The 17,575-nt window shown below is 36.5% G+C and overlaps 1 protein-coding gene and 1 long non-coding RNA gene across 8 annotated transcripts in view; one reads left to right on the top strand and one right to left on the bottom strand.

The window, feature by feature from the left end:
- LOC135687712 (A disintegrin and metalloproteinase with thrombospondin motifs 6) overlaps window positions 1-15,901 on the top strand; it is an 82,961-nt gene extending 67,060 nt beyond the window's left edge. For all 7 annotated transcript variants that reach the window (XM_089114599.1, XM_089114598.1, XM_089114600.1 and 4 more), the window contains 22 exons: window positions 464-629; window positions 1,950-2,152; window positions 2,547-2,630; window positions 3,511-3,635; window positions 4,103-4,252; window positions 4,576-4,722; window positions 4,845-4,989; window positions 5,647-5,763; window positions 6,021-6,166; window positions 6,370-6,433; window positions 6,782-6,896; window positions 7,436-7,563; window positions 7,978-8,104; window positions 8,640-8,881; window positions 9,159-9,291; window positions 9,652-9,781; window positions 10,067-10,271; window positions 10,524-10,673; window positions 11,125-11,295; window positions 11,849-11,995; window positions 12,578-12,725; window positions 13,645-15,901. In XM_089114599.1, coding sequence (XP_088970725.1) covers window positions 464-629; window positions 1,950-2,152; window positions 2,547-2,630; window positions 3,511-3,635; window positions 4,103-4,252; window positions 4,576-4,722; window positions 4,845-4,989; window positions 5,647-5,763; window positions 6,021-6,166; window positions 6,370-6,433; window positions 6,782-6,896; window positions 7,436-7,563; window positions 7,978-8,104; window positions 8,640-8,881; window positions 9,159-9,291; window positions 9,652-9,781; window positions 10,067-10,271; window positions 10,524-10,673; window positions 11,125-11,295; window positions 11,849-11,995; window positions 12,578-12,725; window positions 13,645-13,781 — 3,180 coding nt within the window. In that variant the 3' untranslated portion in view covers window positions 13,782-15,901. The remainder of the gene's footprint in view (window positions 1-463; window positions 630-1,949; window positions 2,153-2,546; window positions 2,631-3,510; window positions 3,636-4,102; window positions 4,253-4,575; window positions 4,723-4,844; window positions 4,990-5,646; window positions 5,764-6,020; window positions 6,167-6,369; window positions 6,434-6,781; window positions 6,897-7,435; window positions 7,564-7,977; window positions 8,105-8,639; window positions 8,882-9,158; window positions 9,292-9,651; window positions 9,782-10,066; window positions 10,272-10,523; window positions 10,674-11,124; window positions 11,296-11,848; window positions 11,996-12,577; window positions 12,726-13,644) is intronic.
- On the bottom strand, window positions 14,668-17,517 carry LOC148957867 (uncharacterized). The gene is made up of 2 exons (XR_016145142.1): window positions 17,360-17,517; window positions 14,668-16,261 (listed from the first exon to the last, which is right to left on the bottom strand). It is a non-coding gene; the product is annotated as an uncharacterized LOC148957867 (long non-coding RNA).
- Between the last annotated feature and the right edge of the window lie 58 nt (window positions 17,518-17,575).

Here is a 17,575-nt window from a genome sequence, read left to right as displayed (position 1 = left end):
TGCCATCCAAACATGGTAGATTATCCTTTGCTTTGTAAGTCCATGAGATTAATGACTTTCTGGCGTTGTTCCATGTTTTGGGAAATGGTAATATCTACTGTACCTTATTTCTATAAACATTCTTGCACAAAGCAGTAGCCACTAAGGTATCAATATGAAGTCCAAAATGTCATCTTCGAAAATATTTTCATGTTTTTTCCCAATTTTATCAATATGTCTGTTTTATGGATATGTTAACTTTCTTTCTTTGTTAGAAGATTGCTTGAAATCCTAGAATAGTTTTTGATTAAGCACTAATGTAAATTTATGTTTATCACTTAGGCCTCTCGCCGTATTTTTCACTTATTGGATTAAGAGTGTTTTTTAAGTAACCGCCTGTTTGTTATTTACAAAGAGTTCCCCATTATGATGCGCAATTTTTTATCTCTAAAACTCGATTGACATTCTTCTTTTCCCTTCGTAGCAAGGAATGGTGTTAACAGACGAAGGCCAAGACTACCTTATTGAGCCTATTATTGGACATTTGCCGACTGAAACCGAGGGCAACCCTCATTTAGTGTACAGAGCTGATCATGTTCGCAAGACTCGCAGTATCGGCGACAAGAACACTCCATTACCATGCGGAACAAGTTAGTACCGATATCACATACTTCTTCCAATTTTTCATTTCAGCAGAAATCTTCTTTGACCGTGTAAAAAAACCTTTTCGTTCGATTTTAAGAACTTTTTTATAAATTTTACGGGAACAAAACAACAGAGAAGCAATTCTGATGACACCTCGTGACCAGCAATTTCGTATGGTCGTGCCCAATCCTTTATGGCCTTTCGAGGCGCGCTTGAATGACCTAGACACTATCTGTCTGAAACTGTGGTTTAAAAGCGCGAAGCCTTCTCGTTTTATTTTGCATATGATCTTGTCCATCAATCTCACTATTCTATTCACCTATATTCCAGATTTCGTATAATCAGCTTATTGTCAAGAAAATCACAGCAGTTCACTGCAAAATGATTAGTCCTCTGATTGAAACTTTCTCATGATTATGCTTATTGTTATCTTGCGATTTATCATCCATCTAAAATAACATAATCAATGTTTGGCAGAATGTGAACCTTTTCTGAACTTCTGTGTTCCTCCAAATTATTGTGAAATGAGATATCCCGTATCGGGCTCTTTAAGTAAAGTATCAATACATCCATATTAAGTAAAGTATTAAGTGAAATATTCAAGGCACAAGGCCAAATAAAACAGTTTGATTTCACATCGACGTTCATCGGCGTTCACCGGCGTTTACGACCGCGCAGTACTCCCAGCAGGACCTTACAAATTCTTCATGTGATTTGCCTCAGCTCTACCAGACTCATCTTTAAAGGCAATGCTTCAACTATTAGTGGGCAGAGCTATCATTGTTCAAAGCAAAAGAAACTTTGTTTATTTTGGAAGGATCCAGTTGTAGCCCTGGATAGACTAAACCTATGACATCAAATACTGCGTTGGCGCAGTTTTTGGGTGTTTGAGAATTAAGAACCCTATTAATGATAAATAAGATTTTAAACTGCACAGTCAGGTTGCTAGAGTGAAGACCTTGTTTGATTTGGATTGAAAGGGACAGAAGAATGATGCATTTGATCCTTTTCGTTTTAATATTAAGTTTTGAATAAATCTACGAGTAGTTGAAGAGACAATTTAAAAATAAAGTCTCTCTATAACGTGGAATCAAATATAGACGTAGAATGAAATGCAGGAAGAAATGTCGCTAATGCGGGGCTCCACATTGATTATTTGATAAGTATCTGACATATTATATATCGTGGGAATAACATTGCATATACGTTGGAGTAACTGAAATATTGCACGTTGCTAGTAAGGAGTTTTCCGTAAAAACAGATCTCTGATTAAGCCTTGACATGCATCGTGTGTCGATTTTAATTGTTTCTGGCTTGTTACGCAGAAAGAAAACGGTCGGGAAGATCAAAGAGAGGTGCAGCCCGACCACCCGCCTTGGAGAAGATTCTACGAAAGGCAGCTCGAAGGCACAGAAGATCGATTTCGAAAGAAAGATTTGTAGAAACACTCGTCGTTGTTGACAAGACTATGATGTCTTTCTACCATGGCCAGAATCTCGAACAATACGTCCTGACCGTCATGAATATGGTAAATGCAATTGATATACTTTGAAATTCCAAAATCAAAGTTTGGCCTCAAGAATATGCTTTGAAAGTCAAGATTTATCTATAAACCTCTCTTACTAGAAAATAATTCCTCTTACTTGTTTATGTGTTTTCAAAACCTCATTTTCCTGTATCGAATTGACGTTTTGACCTGTATTGACGTTTCTGTATCGAAATTTTGGGTTTTGAATTGAAATGCTTACGAGGCAATTAGAATTTCAAAACTGACAGAGTTTTATTAAGGCATTAAAAATTGGCACAGAGAAAAATTTCGTTGAGATTTAATCATTCTATCACTTATTAAGTATCTTGACATTCTCAAGATATATCTGATTATCTTTTATATTCTATCTTTAATCATTCATATCCATTTGTAGGTTGCAGCACTGTATCATGATGCTTCTATAGGTGCAGCAATCAACATTGTCGTCGTTCGCCTCTTTATTTTGGATGAAGATCGAGTATGCTATCCTTTTTTCTTATCCTACTCGTGAATTTTTTCAGAATACACTTATAAAGCTACTGACACTAGATACACCTACATCATTATTCTTCCCCATCAAGAAGACATTTTACAAAGATATTGCTATGCCTAGGTAGAAGTGATGCACACTTGCACACTTTCGATGCACACTTTCGGTTGTAACTAAAATTTTGTATTCTCTCTCGTTGATTCCTTTTTAACAAAACCTTGGAATAGTGTGAACCCAACATAATGAGATGGCTTATGGCCCGTTTTCAGAGAATATTTTGTGTATTCTCTGTGGTCCTCTTTTTGAAATGTATGAATTGCGTTGACTATAAATTCCCCTTTTCTTTCAAAATATTTGAATCAAAAATAACTTTCATTCATCTCAATAGGGTTGGTTACCAAATATGATATTAAATTAATGTAGAGAGACAAATGAAAACGAATGAAGGCAAAGAAATTAATAATCGGCTTAGTTCATTAATTAATTAATAAAAAGCTAATTATTGATTAATAAATAAAGGTATTTTCAATAAAGACTGATAACGACAGTATTATATGACATTTTTATCTTTTAGCTGACGGAAAGTTACAGTCATGCTTTGATTTGATTTCCTCGTTAACCAAAACTCCCACAGTAACAAAAAAAACTTTATTTCATCAATTGTACATTGTCGTCGAACGAAAAAGGTCTACAATAATTTCAGCAATGGTCAAGCTCTAATATTGGAAGAACGAGAGGAATTTCTTTAGATGATTTTAAAATCTTTGGAAAAATCTTTTGAGAATTTCTCATATTTGCTAGTTTTTGTTGATTCTTTTTCATCTTACAGTATTTTCTACGATTAACTTTTCAAATATTTTTCTATCAGGATGATCTGAAAATCGACCACGATGCCGAGCCGACCTTGTCCAGCTTTTGTGATTGGGCAAACAAGTTTAACCCAGCCAGTGAATATCATCCACAACATCACGATGTGGCTATAATGTTGACGAGGTAACGTATTATATGTGTTAAAGCTATGAATATTTTAAAGAGGTAACGAATTGTTATTTTTGTGATTTTGAACAACTGATAAACAAAATTCCTGCAAAGAGCCTAAGGATTTTAGACCATGAAATGGATGTACTTCTTTCACGAAGCACTTCATATTAAAGAACGTAGATGAAACGTGAAGCATCTTCTGCTGATTTAATGATTATAACATGTTTATAATCAATTGGAAACTGCCTTATATCTGCTATTCGAAGGATTTTCTCTATTTTTGGATGTTTATTATGGATCTGTGCATAGTGAACTCATTAAGACTTGCAATCATTCGAATGTTTAGAAGCAGCACGCATTCATTTACAGAGTCAATTTTTCAAGCAGCTATCGATGTAATATGATTTACAAAAGTATTTAAATTTGTAACGATTCTGTAACTCACTGTTCCAAGTTATAATCTAAATTGGCCATTTTAGGTTGGATCTTTGCCTTGGTATGAACAAGCCATGTGGCACCCTTGGCCTAGCACAGGTGAATGGAATGTGCTCCAAAGACAGAAGTTGCAATATCAACGAAGATACTGGTCTTTCTGTTGCTTACACTGTGGCACACGAACTAGGGCACAAGTAAGTTGGCTTGCTTTTTACTGAAAAAAATAGGTGAAGAGAGATTTTATTTTGTTACGATAAAACTTGTGGAAAGCACCTGAAGCCAGGATATGCAAAGATATCAAAGGATTTTTTTCATCTAAAGTGGTTTGATTAATATTCGTTATGAATATTCTATTTTTCAAAAAATATTAACTCTCTCGCTTTACTTTGGCTGTTTCTGTTCCTTTGGTGCTCGATGTTATGGACGAGACTTAATGTTTGAAGTTACCTCATTTTTATCTATTAATTCACCACTTATTCTTGGACTAATTGCAAATTTGATATTGTTCTTGTTTTAGTTTCGGAATGGAGCATGATGGCCTTGGAAACGAGTGCAAGTACGCGATTAACGATGACAAATACATCATGTCACCAACCCAGTCACTTTCGAACCACCCTTACATGTGGTCCTCATGCAGTCGAGCATACATCAGGAAATTCCTTTTGTAAGTTATCCAGATTCTTCTTCAATTAGTATTGTCCATTGGCTTCTTTAAGAGTTAGCAGCATATAGTTATAAGACGAAATGAAGAGTAAAAAATTTTGACGTGAAGTTTTTTTGATTCAGCAAAGGCTTTGGTTGGTGTTTAGACGATGAACCAAGCAACCACAGATATGAGTACAAAACAGTGTTGCCTGGTGTTATATACGACCTGGATCAACAATGCAAAATGAGACATGGACCCCAGTCAGGTGTCTGTCACGTACAATGGGTATGTTCTCTCGTGGGATTTATTTTTGCCGATTGTAAAACTGCTTTTGAATTTTTTTAGTCGATGTTTCGAGTGGGAAGTCACTTCTGTACTCTACCCCTTTGTGGGTCATCTTGTTACGTAATCTCTTTAGTTTTCTGCTGCCATTATGGTTTACATCATCGGTCTTCTTTATCTTTCTAGAGATTTCATTTCCTTCAAGTAGCCCAAGGTTGTTTCCATCCTTCAAAGAAATAATTATTCACTTTGTCAACATGCAGTTGTTTTATACTCCCTAGCTCCCCTGAAAGCTAATTGAGGCTTGCATAATGTTTCCAGCGTATCGATGCTTGCAGTGACTTAAATTAACGGATATTTTTGGGATGGTGAAGGCTACTAAATTTCCGACTAAAAATAAGCCAATTTTTATTTTGTAATAAAAGTATACTAAACCTTTACTGAAAGAACCCTAACCTTACACGGTACGGTCATTGCCTTTCTGAATTGAGAAAATTCGCGACATCAGTGTTATATTAGCAGTCTGTAGATGGCATTGGCGCGATTCAATAAAGGAACTCTTGATCTTGCATCTCACATATTCTAGAAGTATATGACTTGCCAATTACATTAAGACATTGGTGGTTTTTTTGGTGATAAAACGTGTTTCATCTTTTCTAGATCCAAGATGGCGACCCGTGCTCTCGCTTGTGGTGTCGCTTTGAATATCAATCAACGACAACTTGCGTAATGAGAAACAAGCCTGCTGCAGATGGTACATACTGTAAGCATGGCCATGTATGTAACTTTCCATAAATGTTTTAAATTTTGCATTCTTTCTACCCTAGATGTAGATAATTTAACACTGTTGGAACAGACCTTTAGCTAGCATTCAACACACCAAAACGTAAGACTCTGTTTCGATTCTTCCTTTTTTCTAACAAATTCCCTTACAAATCCCTCAATGTTTCTCCTCATTAAAGACCTGGCATTTCATCTCATCGACTTTATGCTACCCACTGTTTGTTGATGTTTATTCTATTTTCTCTATTTAGTGGTGTTATCGTGGTAAATGCATCAAGAAAAGGGAACTCCCTCAAGCTGTGGATGGAGGTTGGGGACCTTGGAGCAAATGGTCTTCTTGTACACGCTCTTGTGGAGGAGGAGTCAGATCGAAAGAGCGTCACTGCGATAACCCCAAGTAAGTTGAACAACATTTCGGCCTAAGTGGTAGTTTTATTCACTCAAAGCCAGTTAAATTGATATAATTTCATAGGGCGTTTGAGAGCAGGTACAGAGTAGCCCCTAAGAAGTTGCTGTTTTTATAGAGTTTAAATGGTTTTAATTTCAAAAGAGACTGTAAAGTTAAACTGTAAGATAGTTAATATCTATGGATTTTTTCAGGCCCCAAAATGGCGGAAAATATTGCCTTGGTGTTTATAAGAAATATCAAATTTGTAACAAGAAGGTAAGCCAATCATAATTTTGTAAACCTTCGTTCTCAGTAACATATTTATTGTAAGTATATCAATCAACGAAAAACCAATATTTCACATTAAGTTTGCTCATTGTCTCAATGAAATTGCGCTATAGTTTGCTAAGTATCATATTGGTTTGAATTTCAATAATCGTTGGCCTACTAAATAAGTTAGCTGTTAACATTTTTGTCGTTTTGGCTGTATCTGAGCGTGTTTTTCACGATTCATCAAACGATTAAAACTTTTATTTTTTATATCCTGGCTTTAATGAGAAAAGTATTTGCCCAATGCATATCGTTAAAGATTATTAAACTCAGCCATGATGACTTCCTTTGCAGGAATGCAAGGCCCAAACAGCAGGATTCCGCGATCTGCAGTGTCAATATTATGCCATGCACGCTTTCCCAACTTACATCAATTCAAGATCTAGTGTCGAATCTGTATATCTTCCAGGTAAACTTTTGCTAGCTGCTCAAACTTTTCTTAATAACAGCAAATACAAGCATAGGAGTAAGAGACATAGGGCTGGGGGGCTGCATCCCCTAATCAGGAAACATTTACCCCAATAGGACAGTTCTGTCTCAATGAAGCAATAACATTCGGGTAATATCCATTCTATGCCCCTTAAACATTTTGCATCCACCACGCCCATGAATATAAAACTGATTATCAGGTATTCATATAATGTTGGATTAAGGATAGGATGGTTCAAATATTGTATTAGAGTGCTTCTTGTCGTTTTGTATTGTCTATGTCTATCCATTGTTGATCAAATTATCATCGCAGGCTTTATGGTAGTCGGCGGACGGACTTATTCAGCCTCTCTTACATTTGACTTGAGTATAATGGAGTTCCTCTGCAAAGATATTGTCTCAAGGCAGCCATTTGCTATACTCAACGATAAGATCAACTAGTGACCAGTTTGATTAGAAAGAAACCGAGAATTTGAATTGTCGAAGTTTTTTACTGATATCCATTATTCATCCGTGTAGACAAGCCATGTGAGCTACATTGCCGAAACAGGGGATCTTTCCATTCAATAAAAGTCATGGAAGAGGTCATCGACGGGACTCCTTGTAGAGAGGGACATAACGATGTTTGCATTGGTGGCAAGTGTGAGGTAAGTTGAAAGGTTTATCTTCTTCTGGTCACAACTACTTTATCTCTGACTTTGAAGATATAAGTATAGAAGAGTATGGTTGGTCATGTTGCCATTAAGGTGGGTAGAAATATAATCGGGTAGAAATCACACAATATCGGATCGAGGGTTTCATTTTATAGTCTGAAATTTTAAGAAATTTTAATTAAACTTTTCCCGAATCACAGATAGATATGATAAAATAGGACAGAACAGATTTTCGTGATTAGCCAGTGTTTCTTTCTTTAAGTATGCGTTCTTTTCACTTTAACAACATTTTAATGTTTTAATGCGAGCAAACATTTGCCACTTTTTTACCAAGCTGAAAGTATTTTTCTTATCCCTAAATCTTTGATGAAAATCCTCATTTCCAGTTAACCAATTTATTATTTTTAGCCTGTTGGCTGTGACTGGATATTACGCTCCGCGGCGAAAGAAGACAAATGTGGCGTCTGCCATGGTGATGGATCCTCGTGCCATACGGTGAAGTCCCAATTCAATCAAACCGATTTATCTCAAGGAGGTAACTTCACTTTATCCCTTTGAGAGATTTAAAAAATAATTAACTTTCTTGATTCTTGGAACAAAATATTTACAACTATGCTTTACAGCAAATTGACATAATAAGTACCCTAATGGCTATCGTGTTGATGATTATATGTAATGTAGTGTAATATAATACTGGCAAGAAGATCTGTCTCTGATGAATGACTCTGTTTTTCTTTGTTTTTGATATTTTCATGCTTTCTGTTCGGGAACTTTTCTAGCAATACTCCAGCCAAGTAAGTGGCATTCCAATATTTGTAGGAATTCGCAGTAACATAGCGCATGGAAGCAAGTAAAACACAAGTCGGAACATCGCTATTCTTAAATTTCCATTGAAAGCCTGTTTCTACATTCATCGAGCACGATTGATATTCGATAAACAACAAACTCGGTAATTCTATATAGACAGTTTTAAATGTTGCTTTAATCTTCATTTGCAAAGCATATAAAAGGTCCTGGCTATGATATTTACTTGCTTATAAAAAACATTGTCAATGTAATTTCTTTTACAGAGTATGTGGAGACGGCCTTCATCCCAGCTGGCGCACGTTACATTCGCATCGAGGAGGTGAAGGGCGCCGAGAATTACCTGGCGTTGAAATCATCCAATGGTTTTTACTACCTAAATGGACATTGGAATATTCAGGACACTGGGAAATATGACGCAGCAGGGACAAAAGTTTTTTATGCCAGAAGTAACCAGAAGGACCAACTGCGTGCAACTGGTCCAACGAAAGAGGATTTGCATGTTTTGGTCAGTATTGACTCTGCAAACGTTTAATTTAGGATTTATAAAGATTGCTGTTTCATGGTCTGTTACATAGCGCTGGATGCAACCATATTGACAGAGCTGTTTACGCTTTTTGTAAAGTTTAATTCTTTTGCGATCACCAGGAAGTTGTAAAATTGCAGTTATTTAAAGCGAAGTTTGTTCAAAATTTTCTTTGTCTAAATAGATGTAGCTATGAAGCTAAATTTTCTCATAATATGATAAATTTGTTGCTAATGCTTGTAATAATCCTATATTATAGCTTTTTGTGCAAGGACCAAACCCTGGAGTTGATATCGAATTCACGATTCCAAAAGTCAATGGGACAAAGTCTAAGACGTCGTATAGATGGAAGAACGGAGCTTGGTCGCGATGCTCTGCCAGCTGTGGCATAGGTATTGCCTTCATACTCTTTGTTTGCCAGGGTTATGCAAAAAAAAAATTGTCTGTTAACAGAGCTGAATTAAGGTTGGTGCTATGAAACGTCTTGTGACAGGCTATTTGATATTGGCATATAGAACACTTAAGCATCTAGTTTTTGGTAGAAGAAAACCAAAACCAGGAATTTTGTACTAAAGACAAATTTTGAATTACTGAAGCTAAAAATATTGAATAGTAATTAGCGAGGCCCTTTGAAACGCCTGACTAATGCCAAGCAGTGCTCCACCCCACCAATCCTCTCAATTGGCCAAAGACAATTTATTGTGCATGCCATCCTTCCCTTAATGAAATTTTTCCTTTATCTGTTCAACCAGGTGTCAAGGTATCACTGCCTGAATGTATCGAAAACAACCTTAACGCACCAGTTGACGATAGGTATTGCGATCAAGACAAAAAACCAAACAAACACGAGAAAGTATGCAATATGAAGCGATGCCCACCAGAGTGAGTTTCTACTTTCAACTTTGTATTTGAAAACCGTTCTATAGAGTTTTGTACGACCAATTCAGTATTTTTAGGGTCATGTAGTTCGTGTTTTATTTCCAACTACTTTAATAAATTTTCCCTCGCCTATTATATCATTTTTATGAAACGAAGAATTTCGATGGCATCTAATTTTAAAATTTCTACATACAGAACTAAGCGATTCAGCATGTGAATTTCCTTGCGTAGCACGACTGACACTGTGACAAAGAATTTTTTTTTAAATCTAAACTTTTTCTCTCTCAGATGGTGGACAGGGTCGTGGCAAAAATGTTCCAAGAATTGCGGAAAGGGAATTTCAAGGAGATATGTCTTTTGTGTGCAGCGATTGAAAGAAGATGAACAATTAGCTCTTCGAGATGAACATTGTGACAAGAGGAAAAAACCGAGAGAAACCAAGACTTGTTACAAGAGGTGCCGAGCGCGTTGGGTCAAGGGGCAATGGGGAAAGGTAAATTGTTGTAATTTTTTATTTCATCGTATCGTGATTTTTATCAAATGGTTAGTCTAAGCAAATAATTCTCTAAATTTGCCAACTTGAGCCAGTGTTGCAAGAACTATTTTGTTGTCAAGTTTGTTTGAGGACTAGTTTTAGTTGACTAAAGTTTACATTAAATTCAATATCCAAAGCACATAAATATTTTGTATCGTATGTCTCACAGATAGGTTTTCAGCCATTTATCCAAAATTTGTTATTTTCTAGTGCTCTAAAGGCTGTGGGGTGGGTGTTCAGCGACGTGACGTTCGATGCAGCGAAGACATCAATATGTGTAGGCATCTCCCTAAACCAGCGGAAATGCGACTCTGCAATGGAACACGATGTCCACATTGGATTACAGGATCTTGGGGCGATGTATGTAGCTATATAATAAAAGCCATTAGCTATCCTACTTCAGAAGTTTGATATTCTCTTCTTTCTTATACCCTTCTAACAAAATATTGTCTTATTTTACTTCCACCATTTCTTCCTTTTTGCTTACTATATCTGAAATTGATTCTTTAACTGATATTTTAAGATATTATTTTGTTTATCCTATCAATGTTCAATTTATTCAAAAGAGAATTCTCCGTGAAATATTGATATCTACCGAAATCCGGCGTCATTGAATTAATCTAACGTTATTGGAACAGCTACTTAGTAGCACATTTCCTTTAGCTTTTTATTTTGCATAATATCCTAGAGCTGTTGAGGATCCTGCGTGACCTGCCGAATAGTTTCAGAACCTGATCTCTCCATTTCTTTGTCACCCAAGGTCATCTTGTAACGCTTGTAGTTAAAAACTTGTTTTTTTTTCTTTCTTCAGTGCAACGCTAGATGCGGAACTGGTATCAGGGAACGCTCTGTAATCTGTTTCGATGGTGTGACGTCAAAGAAGGTTTCGGCCAGGAAATGCCCAAGGAATGTTAAACCAATCAACAAAGAGACTTGTTTTACAAGAAGCTGCATTCAGTGGACAACATCAGCCTGGTCACCGGTAAGAACCCTGTGTTCATATTTTTTCGTGACATGCCCTAATGACTAAGCCTATACAACTGAATGACTTCATCTTAACCTATGTTGACCAGTACAATCGGAATTATATCTGTGGTGTGCCGTGATCTAATAAAGAAACTTTTCAAGGAAGTAACAGAAGTATTTTGGATAACAGCGACACAGGTGGAAAGTAATTGCACATAGCTTTAAGACATCTTTCAGCTGTATGCTTTTTATGGAATTTAGCATTTTTACATAAAGTAGTTTTGCCTATTTTAAAACGCTCGTAACTGGTTTTATCGTATGTACCCACATTTTACTTTCAATACTCTTGGATTTGAGTTGGTGTTATAAATTTTTATTCTTCATATTGATCAAAAATTGGTCATAGAATTAGAACCTTCGTGTTGAAATTAGTCTGTGCCGAAACTTTCATGTTGTTTGGATAGTCAGACAGGGAATAAACCCATTTTCAAAGTTTATCTTTTCCTATACATTGCACTTAAATTTGCTGCTGCAGTGAGAACATTTTCAGACACAATATTTTTCTTCAGTGTTCAAGAAGTTGTGGGAATGGTGTTCAAACGCGAAGTGTCAGCTGTCTGATCAAAGATAGATGTAGGCATAGTGACCGCCCTCCATCACAGCGATCATGTTCCAAAGGCGCCTGCGCATCTTGGCGAACGGGTCAATGGGGAGAGGTAAATTTTTCTTTTAAAAGCATTATGGATTTTTAACTTGAATTATTAATGTTTTGTTGCTTTTGACACTAAGGATCAGGAAATTCATTTCTCAGTCAAATTATCTTGCATTTTGTTGAAAATCACTCAGGCTTGACGAACCATCTTTTAATATTATTGTAGAAATTCACATTTTATTTTATTTTTGATATGTAAAAATGTCATTATGAATTTATTTAGGCGTTGTTTAGACAATCCCCACCTTTGAGAATCAAAATTTTCATATAGCTACACTATAACAGTATTATGTTTTGAAATCTTGTTGAGAGTGTTTCGCCAGCTTTGCAAGTTTTCTCTCCAGCTTCTTACTGCATAAATATTTAATTCCTATACTTTCAATCCCCATAATCCTTCAGCTTATCCATGCATGGGTTATTAAAGAGCAGTTGTTAAATGCATTATTTGTAACAGGTTCTTTCTGTCTAGGACTCAATGCAGACTTTATTGTTGTGAGGGATTTTGTTATGTTGATACTGTGTTTATAATGAAAATGCGAGATCATTTGATCTACAACTTCTAATATATTTGTATTTTTGTCAACAGTGCTCAAACAGTTGTGTACAGTGGCGAACCGTTGTATGTGGAGCTGTTGGGTCATTACGTAGCTCGAGCTCCTGTCCTTATAGGACCCGCCCACCTAGAACTCGAAAATGCAGTGGTGGCAGGTGTGGGACAGCCGCGTACAATCATAGTAAGTCTCGACCTGCTTTTCATTAGAAAGATCTGTGTCGCACGTTTCTTCTTTAGACTAAACAGGGGGCCATCAAATTTCTTTTCACCTTCTAGAATAACTAATTTTTCTTGTGCTTGGTAATCTATACAGGATCAAAAAGTAATTTTATTGATTGAGATTTTCCTATAAAGCCTATTTTCATTCAATACGATAGGTATTTTGATTGAAATACCTCTACTAATTGCGTCCAGTTTGCTCCCGTATCAATATTTACATATGAACATAAAAACTTTTAATCCTTTTGTTTTTGCATGCTGTTTTATTTCTCTTATTGTTCCAAATATTGACAGTAGTTAGCAACGCTGCTGCAAATATTTACGCAACTCTGTAACATTGATGGAATCGTAAATGATGAAAAAATACGTGCAAAACAGTCTAGTCTACAGTTGACGGCTCGACGTCTTGCCCTAAGAATTCTCTTAGGTTGAGGTTAGGGGATGTAGAGAGACGAAAAATCGACGGTTTCGCTTGAAGTCAAACTATTGATTACGGATTAGCTAGTTCTTTAAAGATTCCCCTTGTACCCTTCGTTTGTCTTTATATCCCATTGTTTTAGCGCCACTAACTGCGTCCAGTCATATTTTATCAGTTTTACATAGATTCCACTGACGGACAAATCAATCTATGGAATTCTCTTACACATTTGGTGAAAATCTAATTGTTTTATCATTAATTCCACAGAAATCCTTTTCTTTTGTTTGAAATCTCGTATGCTATTCGCAGGCGGGAATTGCCCCTCAGCATCTACCACCCTTTAACTAACGATGAAAATACCGTAGGAAATGCCTAATTTATTCTTTGTTTCATAAAATACACTGATACAATTTTTTCAAAGTTTACGTAGCAAACAGCTTACACATCGAAATCCTTTTCACAGGAAAACCAAGATGGCACCGTTGTACTGGTGACCAACTAAGCAAACACTTCTGCAGAGTTGTTAAACTTGCCAAGTTTTGCTCTGTAACACGGTATTCAAGTCACTGTTGTCAAACATGCCGCGATGCATCCAGGTAATAGATGCCTTAGAAGTAACGGATAATGCTTCCATTTTACGAAGCAGCAAATGTTACCTAGCCAATGGCATTTTACAGAATGGCAGTTGCGGCACAAAGCTGTTACGCAAGAGACATCAAGGCAAGCTGCAGATCCAACAATGCTGGATAGAATGCATACCTGACAATCTAACGGTATTTTGAACTCCATGTAAAAATGAAAGCAGTACAGTTTAATGTTCTGTATTTCCAAGAATACCAGCTCTCCATAACCCAAATAACAGGCCTTAAGCGATGGGTTTTAGCCCCAATTGTTCCTCCTGCTAGATTTATGATCTGGAAACCGTGTCTGACTTGAGAAGGTCGATAATACTTTTTTCACTTCCACTCAGATAACTGTCTGCGGGTTCAACGACAGTTTGATTTTGAAATGGAATGCCTCAATTAATTTACAAAATTAATCTTCCGTGAGCTTTTCGTGTTTTGTTCCAGCAATATTGTCGAGGACAAAATCTTTGTGCCGAAAGCTCTAACCGCTTTCATATTTTGCTAGTTGTGCTAGGTAAGCCAGTAGCTATTGCACATTTAATGTGCGGTATTAGAGTTAAGAATGCCCTTACTCTGGGGGGCATTCCTGAGAGCAGGCAAGTCCTTTCCTTGATCTACTAGAAGATTTTCAGATGTCGACAAGATTGAACCAAACTGCCATGTATTTTTGTTCTTGCCATGCTTTATCGAAAAAATTTACAGGAATGCTCCCTAAAGTGGGAAATAACGTGACTATATTAAAAGTAAGATTAGAAATAGACGTAAATATACAATGTGTAGATTAGGTAAAAAACGTAAAGAAAAACAAGCTTATTTCATTGAACTCGCATTTTGGAGTAAATTTAGTTTTCACCAATTCGCAACTTACAGGACACCAAATGCTAGAACCATATAATTTTCTGTAGCATCGCAGTGACGGTAATAAGTTTGTAAAAACGTGTTAGTGAGGTTCAATCAAGCAAGTTTGATTAAGCGTGGTTAGGTGGAATCCAAAGCCATGCATGTAACCTCAACCGCTGTAAATTTTTTCTTTTCTGGCTCGTTTCTATTATTCCAATGGAAGATAACCGATTTCTTTAGTAAACAGTTATTTTTTTAATTCTATAATAGGAAGTCGATTCAAAACGGCTTGGCAATCTCAGCCTTAACATCCAATGCTATTGCCCGGAGGTGATAACGGACGTGCTTATCAGCAAATCGATTTTAAGACTCTCTGTTTTTTGTAAACGGACTCCCGGCCCTTTTGTAGAAAAATTTATCCTTTGATTGTTGATCTATCATGTGGAAATATAGCATCCTGTTGTAACAAGTCTATTCTACTGCTACAATTACTAATTTTTAGCCGTTTCATTTTATGCTGAGTGTGTTGGTGCGCTTATGAATAATATCGCACCCTGGCTCGGATTGCTTCAAATTCCGTAATCCCAATGGGGGTATAGGTACTTCCAGTGAAAGAGTCGTGTTGTTCCCTATCATTTTGTACCCAATTTCGTACAGAGGCTTTAGGACGCAGTCGAATGACCGAATAGCACAGGATGTTAGCGCTGCTGCCATCACCTTTCTCTTCTGCACCGCTAATGGGAAGTCTGGAACTAGTGACGTAATCTGAGGTTATTTAAATGAGTAGTCACCCTCGGTCTTTAAACAACTGTCTTGAAAGACATTGTTCACGTTTTGGATACTTAGAAAATAAAAAAGAATTTAGTTTGCTTGCAGCTTTAGGAAAGCTTGCTAATAATTCTGACGATGCAGCACTGCTATCCAAACTTCAAACCCCATTGATTTTGTTTTTCTGACAATGTAGTGATTTTTTCCCGAATCCAAGATCCTTCATGCTTATAGCCCGTCAAAAATTGATTTTAACATTTTTTTTGTATTTAAACTTTCTATTTATCAGGTTAATAAATGTCTTTTTTAAGTCTGTATGAATATACTAAAATTTTGTAATCGATACTGGCGCTTTGTATGTAGCATTTCATGACATAGTTAATGACACGTTTTTTTGGAATCGTTAATTTTTTCTTTCATTTTATACAAATACAGTGTAGGTCTTAGACCGGTAAATTTATCATTTAACAAGCCTCAATAATGAAGGGAGTCGTTTTTTTCCAAGTTTCTTCCACGCTCAATACTTCATACTCCTGTCATGTCATGAATTTTTGCCTTGGAAGAAGGGAGGTAGATGGTTGCAGATTTCCCAAACACCAAGCAGTACTGAAAATGACAACAGGGTAAATCATGCCATTGAAATGCAAACTTCTAAGAACAAACACCAGTACTTCTTTCAAATTGTCAATTTAAAGTCACCATGGTTCCTCGTCAGACTTGCTGTATGTTTTATTTGCTTAGGATCCACTGTCCCCATGATTCAAGAAGAGAGCAGTTCTTTACTTGCCCTGTCCATCACCATGTCTTCTTACTTTTTCTCAAATCTGCTTTTTCTATCGATTACATCTTGAGCCAGAAATATATGAAATAAATTGCGATAATTGAATTGCAAGGGTGTGTTTGTAAGTGCTTATTGTTTCACATAACAAAAAGCAGAAATTTATTTTGATAAGTACCATTGCATTCATAGGTTTTGGTGCAACTAGTAGTATGTCTGATAAATCCGCTTCACAAAATCTTTAGTGCTTTAAAACGAAATTGCATGTTTACAAAAAATCTATGGCCATGTTGTTAAAGCAAAGTGTAATTACAATATGAACTTGATATTTGCCTGATTCCTGAGAAGAGGTTCAGTGGCGGTTTTATGGACTGCGGGGCCCGGAGCCAAAAACATCTTGGCCTTGTTCTTTACATATAATCATCTTTACATCTTTGCATAAAACCTTGTCCTTTACAACTTCTATCTTTTTTCTTAGGTGTTGGGCCCCTTTTGTCTATCATAAGCGCGGGGCCTGGGGCCATGGCCCCCTGGAGCCCCCCTTAAAACCACCACTGAAGAGGTCCCTCGCACATCTCTTCTGTATATGAAAATGTTTTCAATTAGCAAGAAAATGCCATTGCCGTGATCAGTTAATCAAAAAAAAAGATACCATTGCCACACTGCGGCCACCTTTGTTGTTGTAAGCTTTGCTTTTCAATCAATTTATGTTTACTTTTTGAGCGACACTAGGATGGGACGTATCTACACAAAGACTGGTATTCGTGAAGAGTTTTGCTGCCAAATTCTTGTTTTTCCATTCCTGTGGCGTTGGTTCTAGCAAATTGGTCGTCCCTTTGATTAACAACAATGGAATCGTTGTTATACATTCAGTTGTTGGTATGTTTCGCAAGAAAATAAGCAATACTTTACTTCCATGTTTACAAAAGTGGAATATATTTACTTAAGACAAAAACTGCACGGCGTCAAGACCAATAAAGCAAGGGAAGGGGAATTCACCTCTCTACTTTGTAATACAGAATTTGAATATCTTGACATAGTTTTTTGTCGAAATATTTCGTTAAACATTGTGGAACTTTCTTTGATGGTGAGAAGAAACTATGAAGAGTCTGCAGATTGGACGTTGTTTTGGCAGTTTTTATAGATTATACAAGATAATGCCTTACCGTTTCATGATTCTGAGCCTGTTAAATTCTCTGTTTTTTGTTTTAAAACTCTTCAAACAGCGCTTTTAAACCCACAAGACTGGATTTCGTGGATTTTTTCTCACTGAAAAGCCTACCTACACCTTGAATGATTATGAAATCCGAGCTGCGAAGGCGCTTCTCCCACACATTGAATAAACAAAGGTATCTAAAGACTGACAAAAGTCTATTCTTTCA

The sequence above is a fragment of the Rhopilema esculentum genome, chromosome 20 (assembly GCF_057945365.1).
Source record: "Rhopilema esculentum isolate cy_ngs chromosome 20, ASM5794536v1, whole genome shotgun sequence".
Classification (NCBI taxonomy): Eukaryota; Metazoa; Cnidaria; class Scyphozoa; order Rhizostomeae; family Rhizostomatidae; genus Rhopilema; species Rhopilema esculentum.
Note: the sequence above shows the minus strand (reverse complement) of the source record. Positions and strands in the feature narration are given on the sequence as shown.